This window comes from Neopsephotus bourkii, unplaced genomic scaffold (genome assembly GCF_033783945.1).
Source record: "Neopsephotus bourkii isolate Nb327-2 ecotype Australia unplaced genomic scaffold, CSIRO-AGI_Nbou_v1 NB_107, whole genome shotgun sequence".
Classification (NCBI taxonomy): Eukaryota; Metazoa; Chordata; class Aves; order Psittaciformes; family Psittacidae; genus Neopsephotus; species Neopsephotus bourkii.
Window position 1 is genome coordinate 884371 of NW_026900624.1, and position 14777 is coordinate 899147.

Consider the following 14777-nt stretch of genomic DNA (forward strand, 5'->3'; position numbering starts at 1 on the left):
CATCTCAAAAGTTCTCTTCTGAGATTGCCTATCCTGAAAAAGATGTGATGTTTGGAGGCCATCTTGGGAAAAGCAATCATGAAATGATTGAATTTTCAGTTTTTGGAGAAATCAGGAAGAAGGTCAGCAAAAGCTCCACCTTGAACTTCTGGAGAACTGACTTTGGCCTGTTTAGTATCCTACTTGGGAGAATTCCTTGAGAAACATTACTGAAGGACAAAGGGGTCCAAGAAGGCTGGACATTCTTCAAGAATGAAATCCTTAATGTGCAGGAGCAGATACTCCCTATGTGCCAAAAATCAAACCAGTGGGGAAGACCAGCCTGGCTGAACAGGGAGATATTGCTGGAACTTCGGGAAAAAAAGAATTTATCACCTGTGGAAGAAGGGACAGTTACCCAATGAAACGTACAAGGGTGTTGTTAGGTTATGCAGAGAAAGTTAGAAAGGCGAAGGGACAGATAAAACTAAATCTGGCCACTGCCATAAAAGATAATAAAAAATACTTTTATGAATATATTTGCAATAAAAGGAGGGCCAAGGAGAATCTCCATCCTCCACTGGATACCAGGGGAAACCTAGTGACTGAGGACGAGGAAAAGGCTGAGGTACTTACTGCAGCTTTTGCCTCAGTCTTTAAATAGTCAGACCAGCCATCCTCAGGGTACTCTGTTCCCTGAGTTGAATGGCAGAGATAGGGAGGTCCTCAGTGATACGATTGAGTGGTGGTCTTGGCAGTCCTGGGGTAATGATTGGACTTGGTGATCTTAATGGTCTTTTCCAACCTAGCTGATTCTGTAATTCTATGATTAATATTCTATGAATGGAAGCAAGTCTCACTTTGAAGGTGCATCACTTGTTCTCTGATTAAGAGTGCACTGGGAAGTAGAAGTTTAGTAGAGTTTAGTAGAAGACTAAACTCCTCACTCTGTAAATTTTATACTTCAAAATAAATTCATACTGACAATTGATAGCTCTATGCTAGAAATCATAAACAGAAATGAGCTCCAAGTTTCCCTTCCAGATGATTCTGTGTCAAATATTGTTAAAAATAACCAACAGAACTGTCTAAGGTCCAGTAAAGTTTTCCTAATTTTGGAATGTAACTGAAAGTCTAACAACAAAGACCAGTAATCTGTAGTTCACTAAACTAGTCTGGTTCAGTAGGCCCTTATAAGCATAAAACACATTTCTTTCTACAGAAGACTGAAAATTAGTAGATCCTGCTGTCAGGGTGAGTAAGGCAGGGCTCTGAAGAGCCCTCCTTTTACAGAACTAGATCTATCTTGGCTTCTTGTCCCTGAAGGAAACCGCTTGACAGCTGTAAACTCCTGCTGCCCACTTGAAGCATTTCCTTACTGCTTGATACGTGAAAAAGGCCCTGAGCAACCTGCACTAATTGACCACTTTGAGCTGGGCAGTGGGACTAGACCAGAGGTGCCTTCCAATCTCAATTCTAAGTTTCTATGTCCAATATGTGATCAAATGTCTGTCACGAGGATGGAAAAAGTAATTTAACCCCATAACATCATATTGCATAGTTAATGATTTTAATCAACATTTCCTTTTCAATGTACAGTTAACCATCAATGTGTAAACAGCCCAACATGCTTTCTAGCTTTGCCCTATGAACCATTAATGTTATCAAAAGTATTTATGACAAATAACTGGACACGATCAAAGTATCCTGATACTAAAATAAGCTGCTTAAGTACACCAAGTGATCTAAACCAAGATTATTTCTCAGTTTTTTAAAAAATGTAATTTTACATTTGCTTTTGTGTAACTGCCAAATAAGCAGCAGCTCAGTCTGCCAAAGTGAGGAAAGAGCAACAGGCTGTAATTACTGACTGCAACACACACAGCTCCCCTCCCTAATGAATCTTGACTGCCACAAGCTCCTAACATTTTTGGCGCACTTTGTACGCTTTTACAACACTCATAGGAGTCATAATCTACAGTTTATTATTAGATTAAGATAGATTATGAGCTGCAGATTGAAAAGAATAAAAAGTTTGATTATCAACCCAAGCATGACTCAGAATGCAGACTTGGCTCAGCTAGAAAGCTATAGGCTTAAGGACACATGGAAAAAAGCACCAAAGTCTGAACTCATAGCAGCACAAGCAGTGTGCCATTATTACATACTTTAAAATAATTAAGAACATTTTGCTTAATAAGAATCATTAGAATTAATGCTTTTTAGCAGCACAGTGATTTCAATAGTTGCAGTTTTCTGTAACTTAAGACACAATGACATAAGACAACAATTTGTACCGTTTTCATATGCATCCTCCCCTTTAAAATGAAAGCAAACAAACAAACAAAAAAAAAAAAACAAAAAGGCTGTGTTGATATCTAGCCATTTGGAGCACAAAATTCACATTTAGTTTTACAACCACAACAGGCAAGAGAATGGTATTTCTTGAATTCTTTAACTAATTTCTTCTTCTGCTTCAAAGGAATAGTAGGGTCACCGTCCATCTCTTGAACCAATGCGAGAAGATACTGATTTGTTTGTTGGGTTTGATCTTCATATTCTTTAGTTGTCACACGCTGACAGAAGGTGAAGCCTTTGTGAGAAATCACAGGTTCAGATTAATGCATTATGTAAGAGTCTAATAAAAAAAAATATGATCAGAAACATAAGTATACTGATACTGTGGTTCAGATGCAATTATAGTTTTCTACAATGTGGAACATAGCCCTTCACTCAGCGTGGATGAACATCTAAACATTAATTGCAAAACTAAAACTGAAAAGCAGTGTTATAAGTGCAGTATCACAGGTGTTTCCACACTGCAAACAGGCCTGCAAGAAAAAAGCCACTACAGTTTTTACAAACAGGAACTAATGAAGCATGCTACAGAACAAGAATGTCATCTTGTAATTGTCATGATCCAGCAGTTCCCTCGGAATCAATCAGATCTGTAGCAAGGTCCAGTACGTAATGCATGTGAATAAATACTTTGGAGGAACAGTTGTTTCTGAAATCAGGAACAGAATTCAGGAACTTCTAGGTGATCAGACAGCTCAGCATGGTTGGGCACCAGAAGCAGAGGTGATTCAACAGGCAGCAGTTCAGGGTGAGGGCAAAGAACTGCACTCTGAGAGATATGCAACTCTATAGCTATAAAAAAGTTGTGGACCTATGCAGTAGAGTACTGCTCTGCAAGGACTCAAGCCCCGTCATTAGGCAGGTGAATTCTAGCCCAAGGAAAGACTGGCATTCAGCTACTCCAGACACTTTTTCCTCCTATAAGCGTTAGGGAGCAAGTTGGCTGAACAAGTACAATTGCCTAAAGGGGAAAAAACTTCCTTCTGTACACCACCATCTTCTTGAGGCTTCACATCAAGAGTTGTAATAACCTGAGCTACCAGATTTTCATATGGACTTGTCCCTCCCTTCTTTTACACCAAGTCTATCAAACACCAAATGTGAAATACTTACGTTTTAGTAAAGCCAGGTCAAGACCGTGCTTTCAAAAGAAAAAGCTTAACTTCTGGCAAAGATAATAATTCTTAAAACTTCAGGGTGGATCCTTTAATCCAACGGTTTTAAGTGGGTACTAGATTAAAGCCAACCTCACAGTTCCCTCTTTTTAGTGTTTTATATTTCCAGCAGACCTAAGGATTACCCTCCCGCATTAGACTGACTCCCTTTCTTATCAGGGTCCCACAGCCTTCCCTCTTGCGCCCACCTGCACTTCAGAAGTTCACCAGCTGAGAATGCTCAGCAGCTCCCAGGAAAGGTTTTCCTCCTGTCTCCTCCATGAGAAGAGGGAAAATGTCACCAGAATATGAGGCACACAGGAAAATAGGGAAGTGCCATGCTGGAGAGCTTACAGTCAGATCCAACTAGGTACTTCAACAAGTAGATAGAATCTAAATGCATTTATAGATTAAAACACCAAAACTTTGTATGGAGAATACAGCACGGGGTTTGTACTTCACTTGTCTATTCAATGGGCAGATGGAGATCACAAACTCCAAGAATTCTGCAGACAGGCAACTCCTTCCTCTGTTGCTCATCTCTGTGGGCTACTCAATACTCAGAACACTGAAGAGGAAGCAATTTTGGCATATTCAAAAACTCAACACGGACGGTAACAGATTCTGTACCCAAATTACTTGTCAGGCAGCTGCCATATTAAATACAGTATTCAACAGCACAGTAACTTGCAGTGTAATTCAGTTCCCTAATGGTTTCTCTTCAGCGTTTAAGTACATAATGCACTTGCAATACAGAAATCAAAAGGAAGACGGGGTCAGAGATAAATTCAATTATTTAAGCCAACCCTTTTGATCACAGTGCCGAAAGATATTTTTGGCAGCAAGGCCAGACAGAATGTTAGCTCGTAAAAGAAGTGAGCTGGAAAACACTAATCCCACATGCATTCCAAGTGTTGGATGCCTGCCTTTTAAACTACACTACCCTTCCCCAAGTCTTACACTCTTGTACTTACACAGAAAAGGGAGAGTGTTCTTCAAAACACTAAACAATCCAGGTCTGTGCTCAAGACATCTATCAGAACGTCAAACTACTGAGCCTCTAAGAGAATTTTTAGGTCTTGTGTCAGAAATAAGAACGCTATTTCTAAATATAAAATCACATCAAATTCACAAACCAAATTATAAGCAAGTCACTTCAGGAAGCACATTTCATGCTGATCTCTCCAGAAGTAATTATTTTGTAAAAAGAATTTGTAATGTGTTCAAACTAGACAGTTAATGGAATTCTTGTTCTCTATATTCAGACATCAGTATTTTGCTTATAGCAGATAATTTACTTATTTAGTGAATTAGCTGCTAATACTTTAATGCTTCATTTCTAATAAAGGAAAAGAACCTAGTCTATGCAGAATTATAGTCAACTGATGATAAACTCATTTTTGTAAAATGGGTTATGTAAAAATGCATATCACATCATCTACCTGAATTGGTATCTGGATCTTGTCCTTCTAGCAAACTCTCAAGTCTCCTACTGGTTAGCTCCAGAAGAGTTAAAGGAGTCTGAAAATAAAACCCAACAGAGAAAAAAAATTACAAAAGCAATTCTTCTATATTTTAAGAATGTAGAGCTTTCAGATGATCAACTAAAATGAACCCCAAATATTTAATTAGCTGCAGAACTTAATGCTTACATTTATTCAGGTACATGGTCAAAATCTCTCACAGAATTGCACTAAACCACATAGTTTTACTAGAATACATGTTTATTTCTGGTATTTCTGACCAATTAAATAGGAAGCAGGATATTCTAGACAGTGTTTTCCACTGAACTATGGCAAACAGTGTAGTGTAGACCTTAAACTTACTTCAGCTTATAAAATACACAATGTTCTCTACTGCCCTGTGAAAGAGCAAGGTACCACCCATTCTGCTGTGAAGCAGTGGGCACTTCATTTGCCAGATCTGGCTCCATCTGCAGTCATGTCAGAACCCTCAACAGCAAACAAAACTCAAAGAAACAAACAAATTATTTTGGCTGTATAGTAACACGTACAAAACTGACACTGACCACTTGATACTTGCAAACTGAACTGCAGCTAATTAAACAAATCTCCCATGTGTCTTTGGCTGAGGTCAGAAATGGAAATAAATGTGTAAGAATTAAAAATAATATTTTACTGAAACCAGATCAATGTTTCTGTGAAACTTATTTGTAACTGGACAGTAAGTGCCTGCACCATTTTACAGGTATATTGTAATAGCTAATTATTCAACTAGCTCATCTCTATCTTGTTTATCTCTACCTAATTGTTCATCTCTAGTTTAATATTTTAATGAGGTGTTTTATAATTAAGCAAAACAGTAGAGAAGCAGCACAACTTTTACACACTGGTTGAATTCAGAAAGTCAATATAGGGTCTGGGAAGGTTGCAACTTCTCACATGTGTGATAACAATGGAATGTAAAGGAGACTAAAATATGCCTGCATATATACAAAACTAATTATGTTAAAAAGAAAGACCATTTAATTCTGCATTCAATTTAAAAGTTAAAATTTGAAAACTCCAAAGGAACTGTTAGAGTTGTCAAAGCTGTACAGGTACACCAGGACACCGGAGCATGCCACCTTAAACACCACCCATGTATGTCAGCTGACTGCTAAAGGAGAAAGACACTATGAAACCTAAAAAAAAACCCCAACACTTTAAATATTTTCTTAATAGAAATGATGCAAGGGAGAGGATAGTATATATAAAGGATTATAAACTCTCAAAAAGCTGTCCTCCACAGCTTGAATACCTTCTCACTCTGCTTGACTGTACCATTAAACTGTAATGGGAATATTAAACCCTGCTCCTCAGACATGTCATCTCCAAAACGGCACTTCATGGCATTTAAACTGACAAAACTAATGAGGTGAGGAAAGTGCTACCTTCAAGAGGTCGGAGTGGCTGTCCATCAGAAACTGAGTCAGGAGTTCTGCCTGTGGTTTTGACAATGTCTTACTTCGTAAGATGAACTTTGTGAAAGTCTTGATGATAACCAATCTGTTCTCAAACTAGAAAAAGAACCATTCAGACGTGGCATTAGGTTTACTTGCAGTGTGTTAGCAAAGACTAAGTATAACAGGATGCTATCATTGGGAAGAACATTTTGATATTTGTTCTAAAACAAATCACATTGTAAGGCAATAAACAGAATACTTGTAACTCTTGGGGGGTGGGAGGGGTGAAAAGTAGTTTTCCCATGGGAAAACATTACTTCCCACACTAAACATAACAGATACTTACTTGTTTCTGTAATTTGTAGCCATCAGATTCTGATGCAATGGCTATGAATGTCAGGAGTCTATGTAGCTCTTCTCGGATATTTGGTGCTAATAATTTTAAATAAAGTTGTAACGCCTCTAGAGCTTGATCTGTTTTTCCTTTTTCTGCAGCAGAGTAAAACAGTGCATCCAGTGAAACTGTTAACTTTCAGAGTCAAGAATACATATTTTAAATCCCATATTAATCCAGTTTTGGTGGGGGGTTCTCTCCAAACACAACAGGTTATCTCAGTGACTTCTAAAACCTTTAGACAACACTTAATACAGCATTTAATCAATGTAAGCTTACAGCCTTTGTCCCATAGTTAGTCACAGAATAGATGTGCTTAAACAATATATACAGGACATTACTATGTTTTGTGTACAACTGCAATCATCACTTCAGTGTTTGCACCTGTTTGTGTTTACGTATCTTCATATTATATTCCACGATCCATCTCCAAATAATTAGTGAGCTGAGCAATTCTAACTTGCTCATTGCTTTGAGGGTTTTGTTTGGGATTTTTGTTTTGGTTTGGGATTTTTTGGGGCGTGGAAGGAGGAGGGATTGCTGTTAGAGGTCGATTTGTTGGTCTACCCTAACCCCTCCCACCTTTTAAGCCATTAGGTTAGGAGTTTCTCAAGGAAATGTGATAAGGTGGAAATAACTTCTAATAAAAACCCCCTTTAGATAATTCTAGTTATCTTCACTTTGAAAGTGAGGAAGTACTGAAAAGTCATGTAGCTTTCTTAAGGCAAGAGCAAGATGATGGCAGATACAGGAATAGAACCTATGCATGATTTTCTGGTCTCTGTCCTATTATTGGGGACAGAGATTTTATGTTATAAGAAATAATCCAGGACTTTAAAGGGTGTACAATGGGCCATTTGAAACCATTTTTGTTTAGAAAGAACACCAAGAGTAAGTAACCCTTTTATAAAAGAAGGCCAAACAAAAGAGCAGGAAGGAACTGCCAGAAGACATGATCAAGACAGGTAAAAAGTATAGATATGAAGACAGGAAGTTAAATCACTTCTAGAGAAAAGCTCAAGAGTTTCTCTGGTCTGATAAAAGCTTTACCGAGTTGCTTTAAAAGACTCTCTGGGTGTGGAAGTTCAGTAAGCCCAATGGACACATTTAACCAACTGCATTCATCTTTAGCATAAGTATTCTAGATCTGTCTATTTTAAAAACAAGCACAACACATTTGCTTTCGTAACAGATGATAGTATTATCAGCCATCTGAAATCAAACTGTTCAACAACTGAGGGAAATACAATTATAACCGTACATACATTGATGACAAAATGAAGTGGCACTTCAGCTATCTGCAGCACTTCTCAAATTAATTTTGAAGTGTTTTATATATGCAGATGTTTATAGCTGGCTCAAACTCTCTCTTGCACTAGAGTCAGAACAACGGTACTTTATCAAAGTAAGGTTAACTGCACTGTATTCTACTTGATAATTATTAGTAGAATCCAAATTGTTAGGCACTGACAACCATAATATATTCCATAGCATTGAGATGGAAAAACGGTTGGAAAATAGTTAATCACAATCTCCTAACAGTGATCTAGTATGAACTAGACCACAGCTGAGGACCCCAGAAAACAAACTAATATATTAAAACATAAAATCACTTCCTAATGATAAAGTTATAGTTACCACTTCGTCAAAAAGAAATAAGGCATTAGAAACTGCTTGTGAGATAGTCTTACTCAAGTTGGAAAGATGACAAAACTAAAGCAAAAGTAAGAAAGCAGAATAGACCTGGACATTCACAGGTCATATAGTTTAGAACAAGCAGGTACTTTATAAGGAAAAGACTTACAGGCAATGAAAGCATTATTTATCAGAATTATGAAACTGTCTTTACCCTTGCTACAGATTTGGCTGGTTTGATTCTCTATATATTCTATAAAATTGGTTTGTATCAGTTTTTCATTTAAAGTGCTTTTTAATTTAAAGTTCTTAAATTTAAGTGAACATTTAGCACAAGTTACTTGTGTTTAAGTCAGTTATTTCAAACTGGCATTCCTTTCTTGTGGATGGGTTATGCAATTTTGCAATAGTTTCCTTTTCATGGCTTATATTTTTTTTTTCCTGTTCAGCAAAATACTATTGATAAATACATTGCCTGTCATATTTTTGTGATATTTCAACCACAGGATCTATCTCTCTGCTCCAATTTTTATACAAGCCAACTCTGTTCCTATGCTAGTAAACTGCCATAGTTCTCTAAAAACTGAAACATTTAATAACACTCCATAAATCCTACAGAACTGAAGAAGTAACAAGGTTATTTAGATTAGGATTAATCTTAAATTTATATTTAAATTAAACCTTTCTGTTTTACTTGTGAGCATATGTAGGGAGGATTGGGAGTAATGGTGAGGGAAATCGTAGCCTGAACCATAATCTGAACAGCCCCTTTTATAATTTTAAATAATTTGTATTACTAAAAAAGTCTTAAGGGCATAACTTGCAAAACCTTATTCTGCTTAACAAGAGAAAAGTAAAATCATTTCTATCAGGTATTGTTATTAGTCACAAGTAACATTAAGAGAAATTGTGACTAGTGGCAAGAAATGTTCACAACGAGAGCAGTTACATATTGAAATGAGTTACGCAGAGAGGTTAACGAATCTCTATCCTCGCAGGTTTTCAAAATTCAGCTGTACCTAAGCAGCTTGCTTTAACCTCAAAATTTGTCCTTGCTTTGAGCAGAGGTTCCGATTAGCAACCTCAAGTGTTCCCTTCCAACCTATAAATTAAAGTGCATTTGCAACAGCATTGCAAATGGTGTTACGATTTAGCCAATTAATGCTTAGCAAGTTACATCCTTTATGTAGCTTTCACTTACATTTTTTGTTCCAGGTTGCTCTTACCTATAAGTTCTATAATTCCTGAATGAATATTGAGATCCTGAGTGTCAAGAAGGGAGTCTTTCTTTTGACTATAGTACTTTATTATAGTGTCAAAAAGAATCTTCTTGTACGTATTCAGACTGCAGGGTTTGTTAGTGCTTTGAGGTAACTGCTGACTAACCATCACTATAAATTGGTCTGGGAAATATTCCAAGCATTCAATTGCAGCATAGAGCCATTTGTCAAGCCTGTAGAAGGAAAAGTTAGTTTTAGTCCTTACTTTAAAATGCTCTGCCTATTCTTATTTAATCCTTTAAAAAAATTAGATAGAAATAATCACAGACGCCTAGTCACATATTTGAACCACAGCATTAAACTTGGTGCTTATTAAGCAGTTTATGTAACTTATTTCATCACAGTAGTTCAAGGACCTGCTCAAAATAAGCAACTTCCATGGTTTTCCAATGCTACAGGTGGTACGGCTGAGGTATGTTCAGATTAGAATAAAATGCAATCATGCCAGACTGTCACTGACCCCAAGATACTTGCCCAATTCATCTAGTATTTAAAACCAAGCACAGCAAAAACCCATCAGGGATAACCAGGGTGGAAAAGCAAGGGACTGAATATTTACAGAATAGAAAACAGAAAAAATAAAAATAGTTTAAATCTCAGAAGACTGTGGAAGCAGTTCATTACATGACACACTACAAAGGCATGAGTTTTCTTAAGCATTTTTTATCTGTACAACTTAACTAGAGAGAGAAAACATGAGGAGAATCTAAAATTCAGGTAGATAACTACTTTTTCAAAGAGGAAGGTCAGAGGAAAGTCACTAACTCAACCATTTTGTACAGAATAAATCTATAATTATAGAACTGGGGGGCATAGGGACATTTTATCTGGCTCTCTGGATATAAAACAATTTGAACTGAACCATAGCTTGTGAGAAGATGCAAATATTATTTAAGATCCACAGAATCTCATTTTTATCATGGAGAGAGGAAAAAATTTTGATCCTTCTGCTGTATAGGTAAATAAACAGGAATTTTTGTTCAAACTGCAGAGCTAAGAAGGATTGTATGAACCCTTGGTTGCATAAATGGGGTAATACAATAAAGGAGAAATAGGATCCTGAACTCCCTTTAGTTATGATCCCACGAGTTGTGCAATCACTGCAAGCAGGGTTTGACTACAGTTTTTAAGTATCTGCAATGAGAACAGGTATTTGATTATTTCAAGCTTAACAAGACATCATTTGAAAACTGAAGGCAGAAAGTTAGGCATACTCCTTCACCTTCATATTGGGGACAATTAATCCTACAACTACTTGTAATACTGGTGGCTGTTCTTCATACCTGGAATTTTCCATTGCTCAGACATGCTATCAGCCAGACCTAAATAATATGCTGTCCACAAATACACTACTCTACTCCCCACTTAAGTAATTATAGAATAATGAAGTTAGCATTTAATTTTCTTAACAATCACCTGATATATTATCAGACATAATGTTATATACACTTAAGACAGAATAATACAGAAGAACCACGAGATATTTTGAGAGACATAAGCCCACCAATCACCCCAAAAATCAAGTACAACGTAAGTATAAAGCACAAAAACAGTGTTCATTAATGCATTCTTGAAGGAAAAAAACATGGAGTGAAGATGCTATCCAGCAATATACCTAGTTTGGAACCAGAACTTTCATTAGCTTATATAAAACTATGCACATTTGTAAAAACATTAGTGTTTTCTCCCTAAAAAAAAAGAATACATTAAAACTATAAAAAAGTCTTTTTAGGTACACAGATTGACCTCAATCTCACAAATAGATTGTATTGATTTGTCAGAAATAAGCATTAGTAAGTCATACACAAATGCGGAGACATGCCTTGACAAATTCATTAAAAGTACATGTTAAGATAGAGATCAGCCCAAGTGCAATCACTACAAAAATAAGAGAACATTTAAGGAAAAGAGCTCTAAGACATGCATACTTTCCCTTTTGTAGTCTCATTGTATAAGCATTCTTTAATGCTATAGCTTAGCTTCGCCTTTTCTTGCTGTTGACAATGAATGCCTTATTGACTTTTTAGTCTTTCCAGCACCACCAGGAGGAACTGTGACAATCAAGAAGCCTCAGAATAAATCTTTTCAATCCACTTTTTGTGAATTTGATTGCCACATCTTAAGTTCACAAAGGGAAGTTCATTAATGCCACCTCTGACTACAAGCATAAAGTGTAATGATGTGTACTTAACACAAATCTTTGAATAGTAAAATAAAGCATTTACTAAGAAATCCATTTTATAGATGTATAACTTACTCAGGCAACTTTAAGCTACTTGCAATCTCTCTGTCTAGGAAAGTATTTGAGATAATCAGATCTTCTTCTTTGCCAAAACAGTCTGGTTTTGTCTTCACTGAAGACACCAAGATATCTTCTAGGAATGGAATGTCAATTAACTGCAGCAGTCGTAGCAGGGTTTGCTGTTTCCAGACATCTTCTATTACTGTTACCATAAACAAACAAACAAAAAAACCACCCTCGGAAGTAAGATCTTATGTAAAAGATTAACCTTTGCTTTTACTTACTCAAGAATGTTTCAAGTGTTCAAGAATGGGACAAAATAAGAATGCCAAGAAAGGAGGCTTTAAAGGGAACATCTTTCTCCCCCATCATGTTAGTATTAGTAATAACCTGCTCTACTTAGCAATACATAGGAGACAAAGTGAATAGCAAAAGAACTCCATAATACATACGTACTTAAAACTTACTTCCTTCTGAAGCGGTATTTGCATAAATACAATAGCACCATACTACAAAACCTCAATCTTGTTTTGTTTCTATCAGTTTACTTACTACAAGCATTTATCCATTTAGCACTCATTTAGCTATTTTGTCATTACTGACACGTTAAATTCAGGACTCTGAGGGGCAGTGTTTAACAGAAATGAACTACTCATTCCAAGTAGATACAGTGAAGAATAAAAAAGTTTTAAAAAGAAAAATTCAATCCTCACCTCTTTTTGAAAGCCGATGAGTTGCTTCACTAACCATGATCTTTGGAGGTAAAGATGCATGAACATTTATTGATTTAAGAAGCTCCTCTACCCTCTTTTTATCAGCCACTTCCAATGCTAAGGGGCTTGAAACTGTTTCACTCTTCGTTCTGCTTGGGGGAGGGAATAAATTAAATGTATAACAAATATGATCAGGACACATTTATCTTTCTGTAACTCCCTAAACTGCTGTCAAATCAGGACTTCAGGGTGCCATTGTATCCGGGGTCTATCCTGCTGCTAGAAAAACAATCATCCACATCTGCTTTGTGGAAAGGTCAAGGTTATTGGTTCCAAATGCTGTTTATTAGTTCCATTTCTTTTACCAGCTTCCAGCAAGTAGCTCAGTCATGACAACTCTCAGATTTCAGCACAACTGACTGCAAACCAAAATGATTCCTAGGCTTATGCTACTGTGCCAGACTCTATCTTCTAAATAGCAAAGTGCAGATCAAAACAATGTAACATTACCAACAAATATCAGGCAGCATCTATTATTTAGACATAGCCATTTCTCAAAACTGGCATTTCTCAAAAGCCTCCAACCCCTAGGTCAGGCAGACAAAACTTCATCTACAGTTAACCCCTATCAAGTTAAAAAAATAAAATCAAAATAGTTCAGAGTAACTCACTTGGAACTTCTTTTTGTCTTCTGTTTACAGATTTGCGCAGGAGACAAGCTCTCATTGTCTCTATTCTTTCTTGGAAGGAGAGGAGTAAGACTACTATTTACAAATTTATAGAGACTAGTGTTTGTGTCTTCAAACTGCGTTTCTTTCTCATTCTTGAATAAGTAAAGCTTTGCTCCAACTGGCTCAAACACCTTGTGATCCATCAGTGCTTGGCATACACGGACTCCCTTCAACCGAGAAATATCATTGCAGCTTAGGTACATGCTTTGCATGAGATGGCTCAGTACCACATCAACGGCATTGGAGCCGGTGAAACAGTTTTTGTATGTTCTCAGATGTTGCCTACGTCTTTTGATTTCCACTTGACTATGAAGAGCATGAATAATACTATTCCACAGCTGAGTTGCTTGAAAAGGACCATCACAATCTGCAAAATAAGTATATGAAAGTTTTACAGATGTTTATAAAGCTTTAACAGTAAAATACAAATTTTTACTCTGTGAGATTATTTGTATATGTATGTTGAAAAAATCCTCAGAAATCAGCTTAATTTTACAAAGAAAGAGAAATATAACAGGTCATGAATCAGTCCTTGTTGTAAAGGACACAAGGTAGGGCCACACAGAAGATAACAAAAAGACAGTAAAAACAGGAGAGGAAGGGGATTTTTTGTTGTTACCTCACTTGTGACATGTATGTACACATACACATTAACTCATTACAGAATCACAAAACGGCTGACGCGTGCAGGGACCTCTGGGGTCCATCTGGTCTAACCTCCCCTGATCAAGCAGGGCAGCTGGTCACCCAGGACCATATCAAAAGAAGTTCTGAGTTATCTCCAAAGGTAAGGCATTGATGAGAAGCCCCCCGAACCTTCTCATCTCCAGACTAAGCCGCCCCAGCTCTCCTAACCTCCGCTAGGGGAGATGCTCCTCCAGCCCCCAGTTTCTCTTCCATACATCGCTCTCAGCTTGGCACACGACAAACCAACATTTGCAATATATTTAATTTCATAAATCTCTCTGCCCTCAACCTTTCGCTCCGACGGTCAGCCACAGCCCTAGCAGCGCCGTTCCCCCCCCCCACGACTCGTCGGAGTACAGCCTCCTCTGACCGCCACACCTGGGCCTTCTCCTAGGGCCAACGGCCCCTCCCACGGCACCTGCAGCCCGAGGCCCCAGTCCAACGGACGAACACGCGCAGGACCCTCAGAGCCCGCTCCGCTCCCCCGGAGCCGCCTACCAGCCCCGAGCACACTGCAGAAGAAGCAGCCGCAGCAGCAGGGGGGCGGCCGTAAGTCTTCCCCCACCTCGCCGCCGGCCGCTCCCCCGCCGCGGCTCCAACTCGCTCTGACTGCGGAGCCTCCTGAACCGCGGAGTCAAATAAACCGCCATAACAGCGGCTAGTACCGCCGGCGGAAGCTGGGCGAGTGCATCACTTCCC

The 14777-nt window shown here is 37.9% G+C and overlaps 1 protein-coding gene across 3 annotated transcripts; it reads right to left on the reverse strand.

The window, feature by feature from the left end:
• Positions 1-1378: 1378 nt before the first annotated feature.
• Positions 1379-14777, reverse strand: DEPDC4 (DEP domain containing 4). 3 transcript variants are annotated; one of them, XM_061357275.1, is made up of 9 exons: positions 14644-14777; positions 13332-13758; positions 12661-12809; positions 11963-12149; positions 9652-9878; positions 6743-6885; positions 6385-6510; positions 4934-5012; positions 1379-2572 (listed from the first exon to the last, which is right to left on the reverse strand). In XM_061357275.1, exons 1-9 carry the CDS (start codon positions 14726-14728, stop codon positions 2358-2360), a joined length of 1638 nt encoding a protein of 545 aa, XP_061213259.1. In that variant the 5' UTR covers positions 14729-14777; the 3' UTR covers positions 1379-2357. The 3 variants fall into 3 exon arrangements, with proteins under 3 accessions (XP_061213259.1, XP_061213270.1, XP_061213249.1); XM_061357286.1 differs by having other exon boundaries at positions 11963-12080; positions 12661-12812; XM_061357265.1 differs by having other exon boundaries at positions 12661-12812.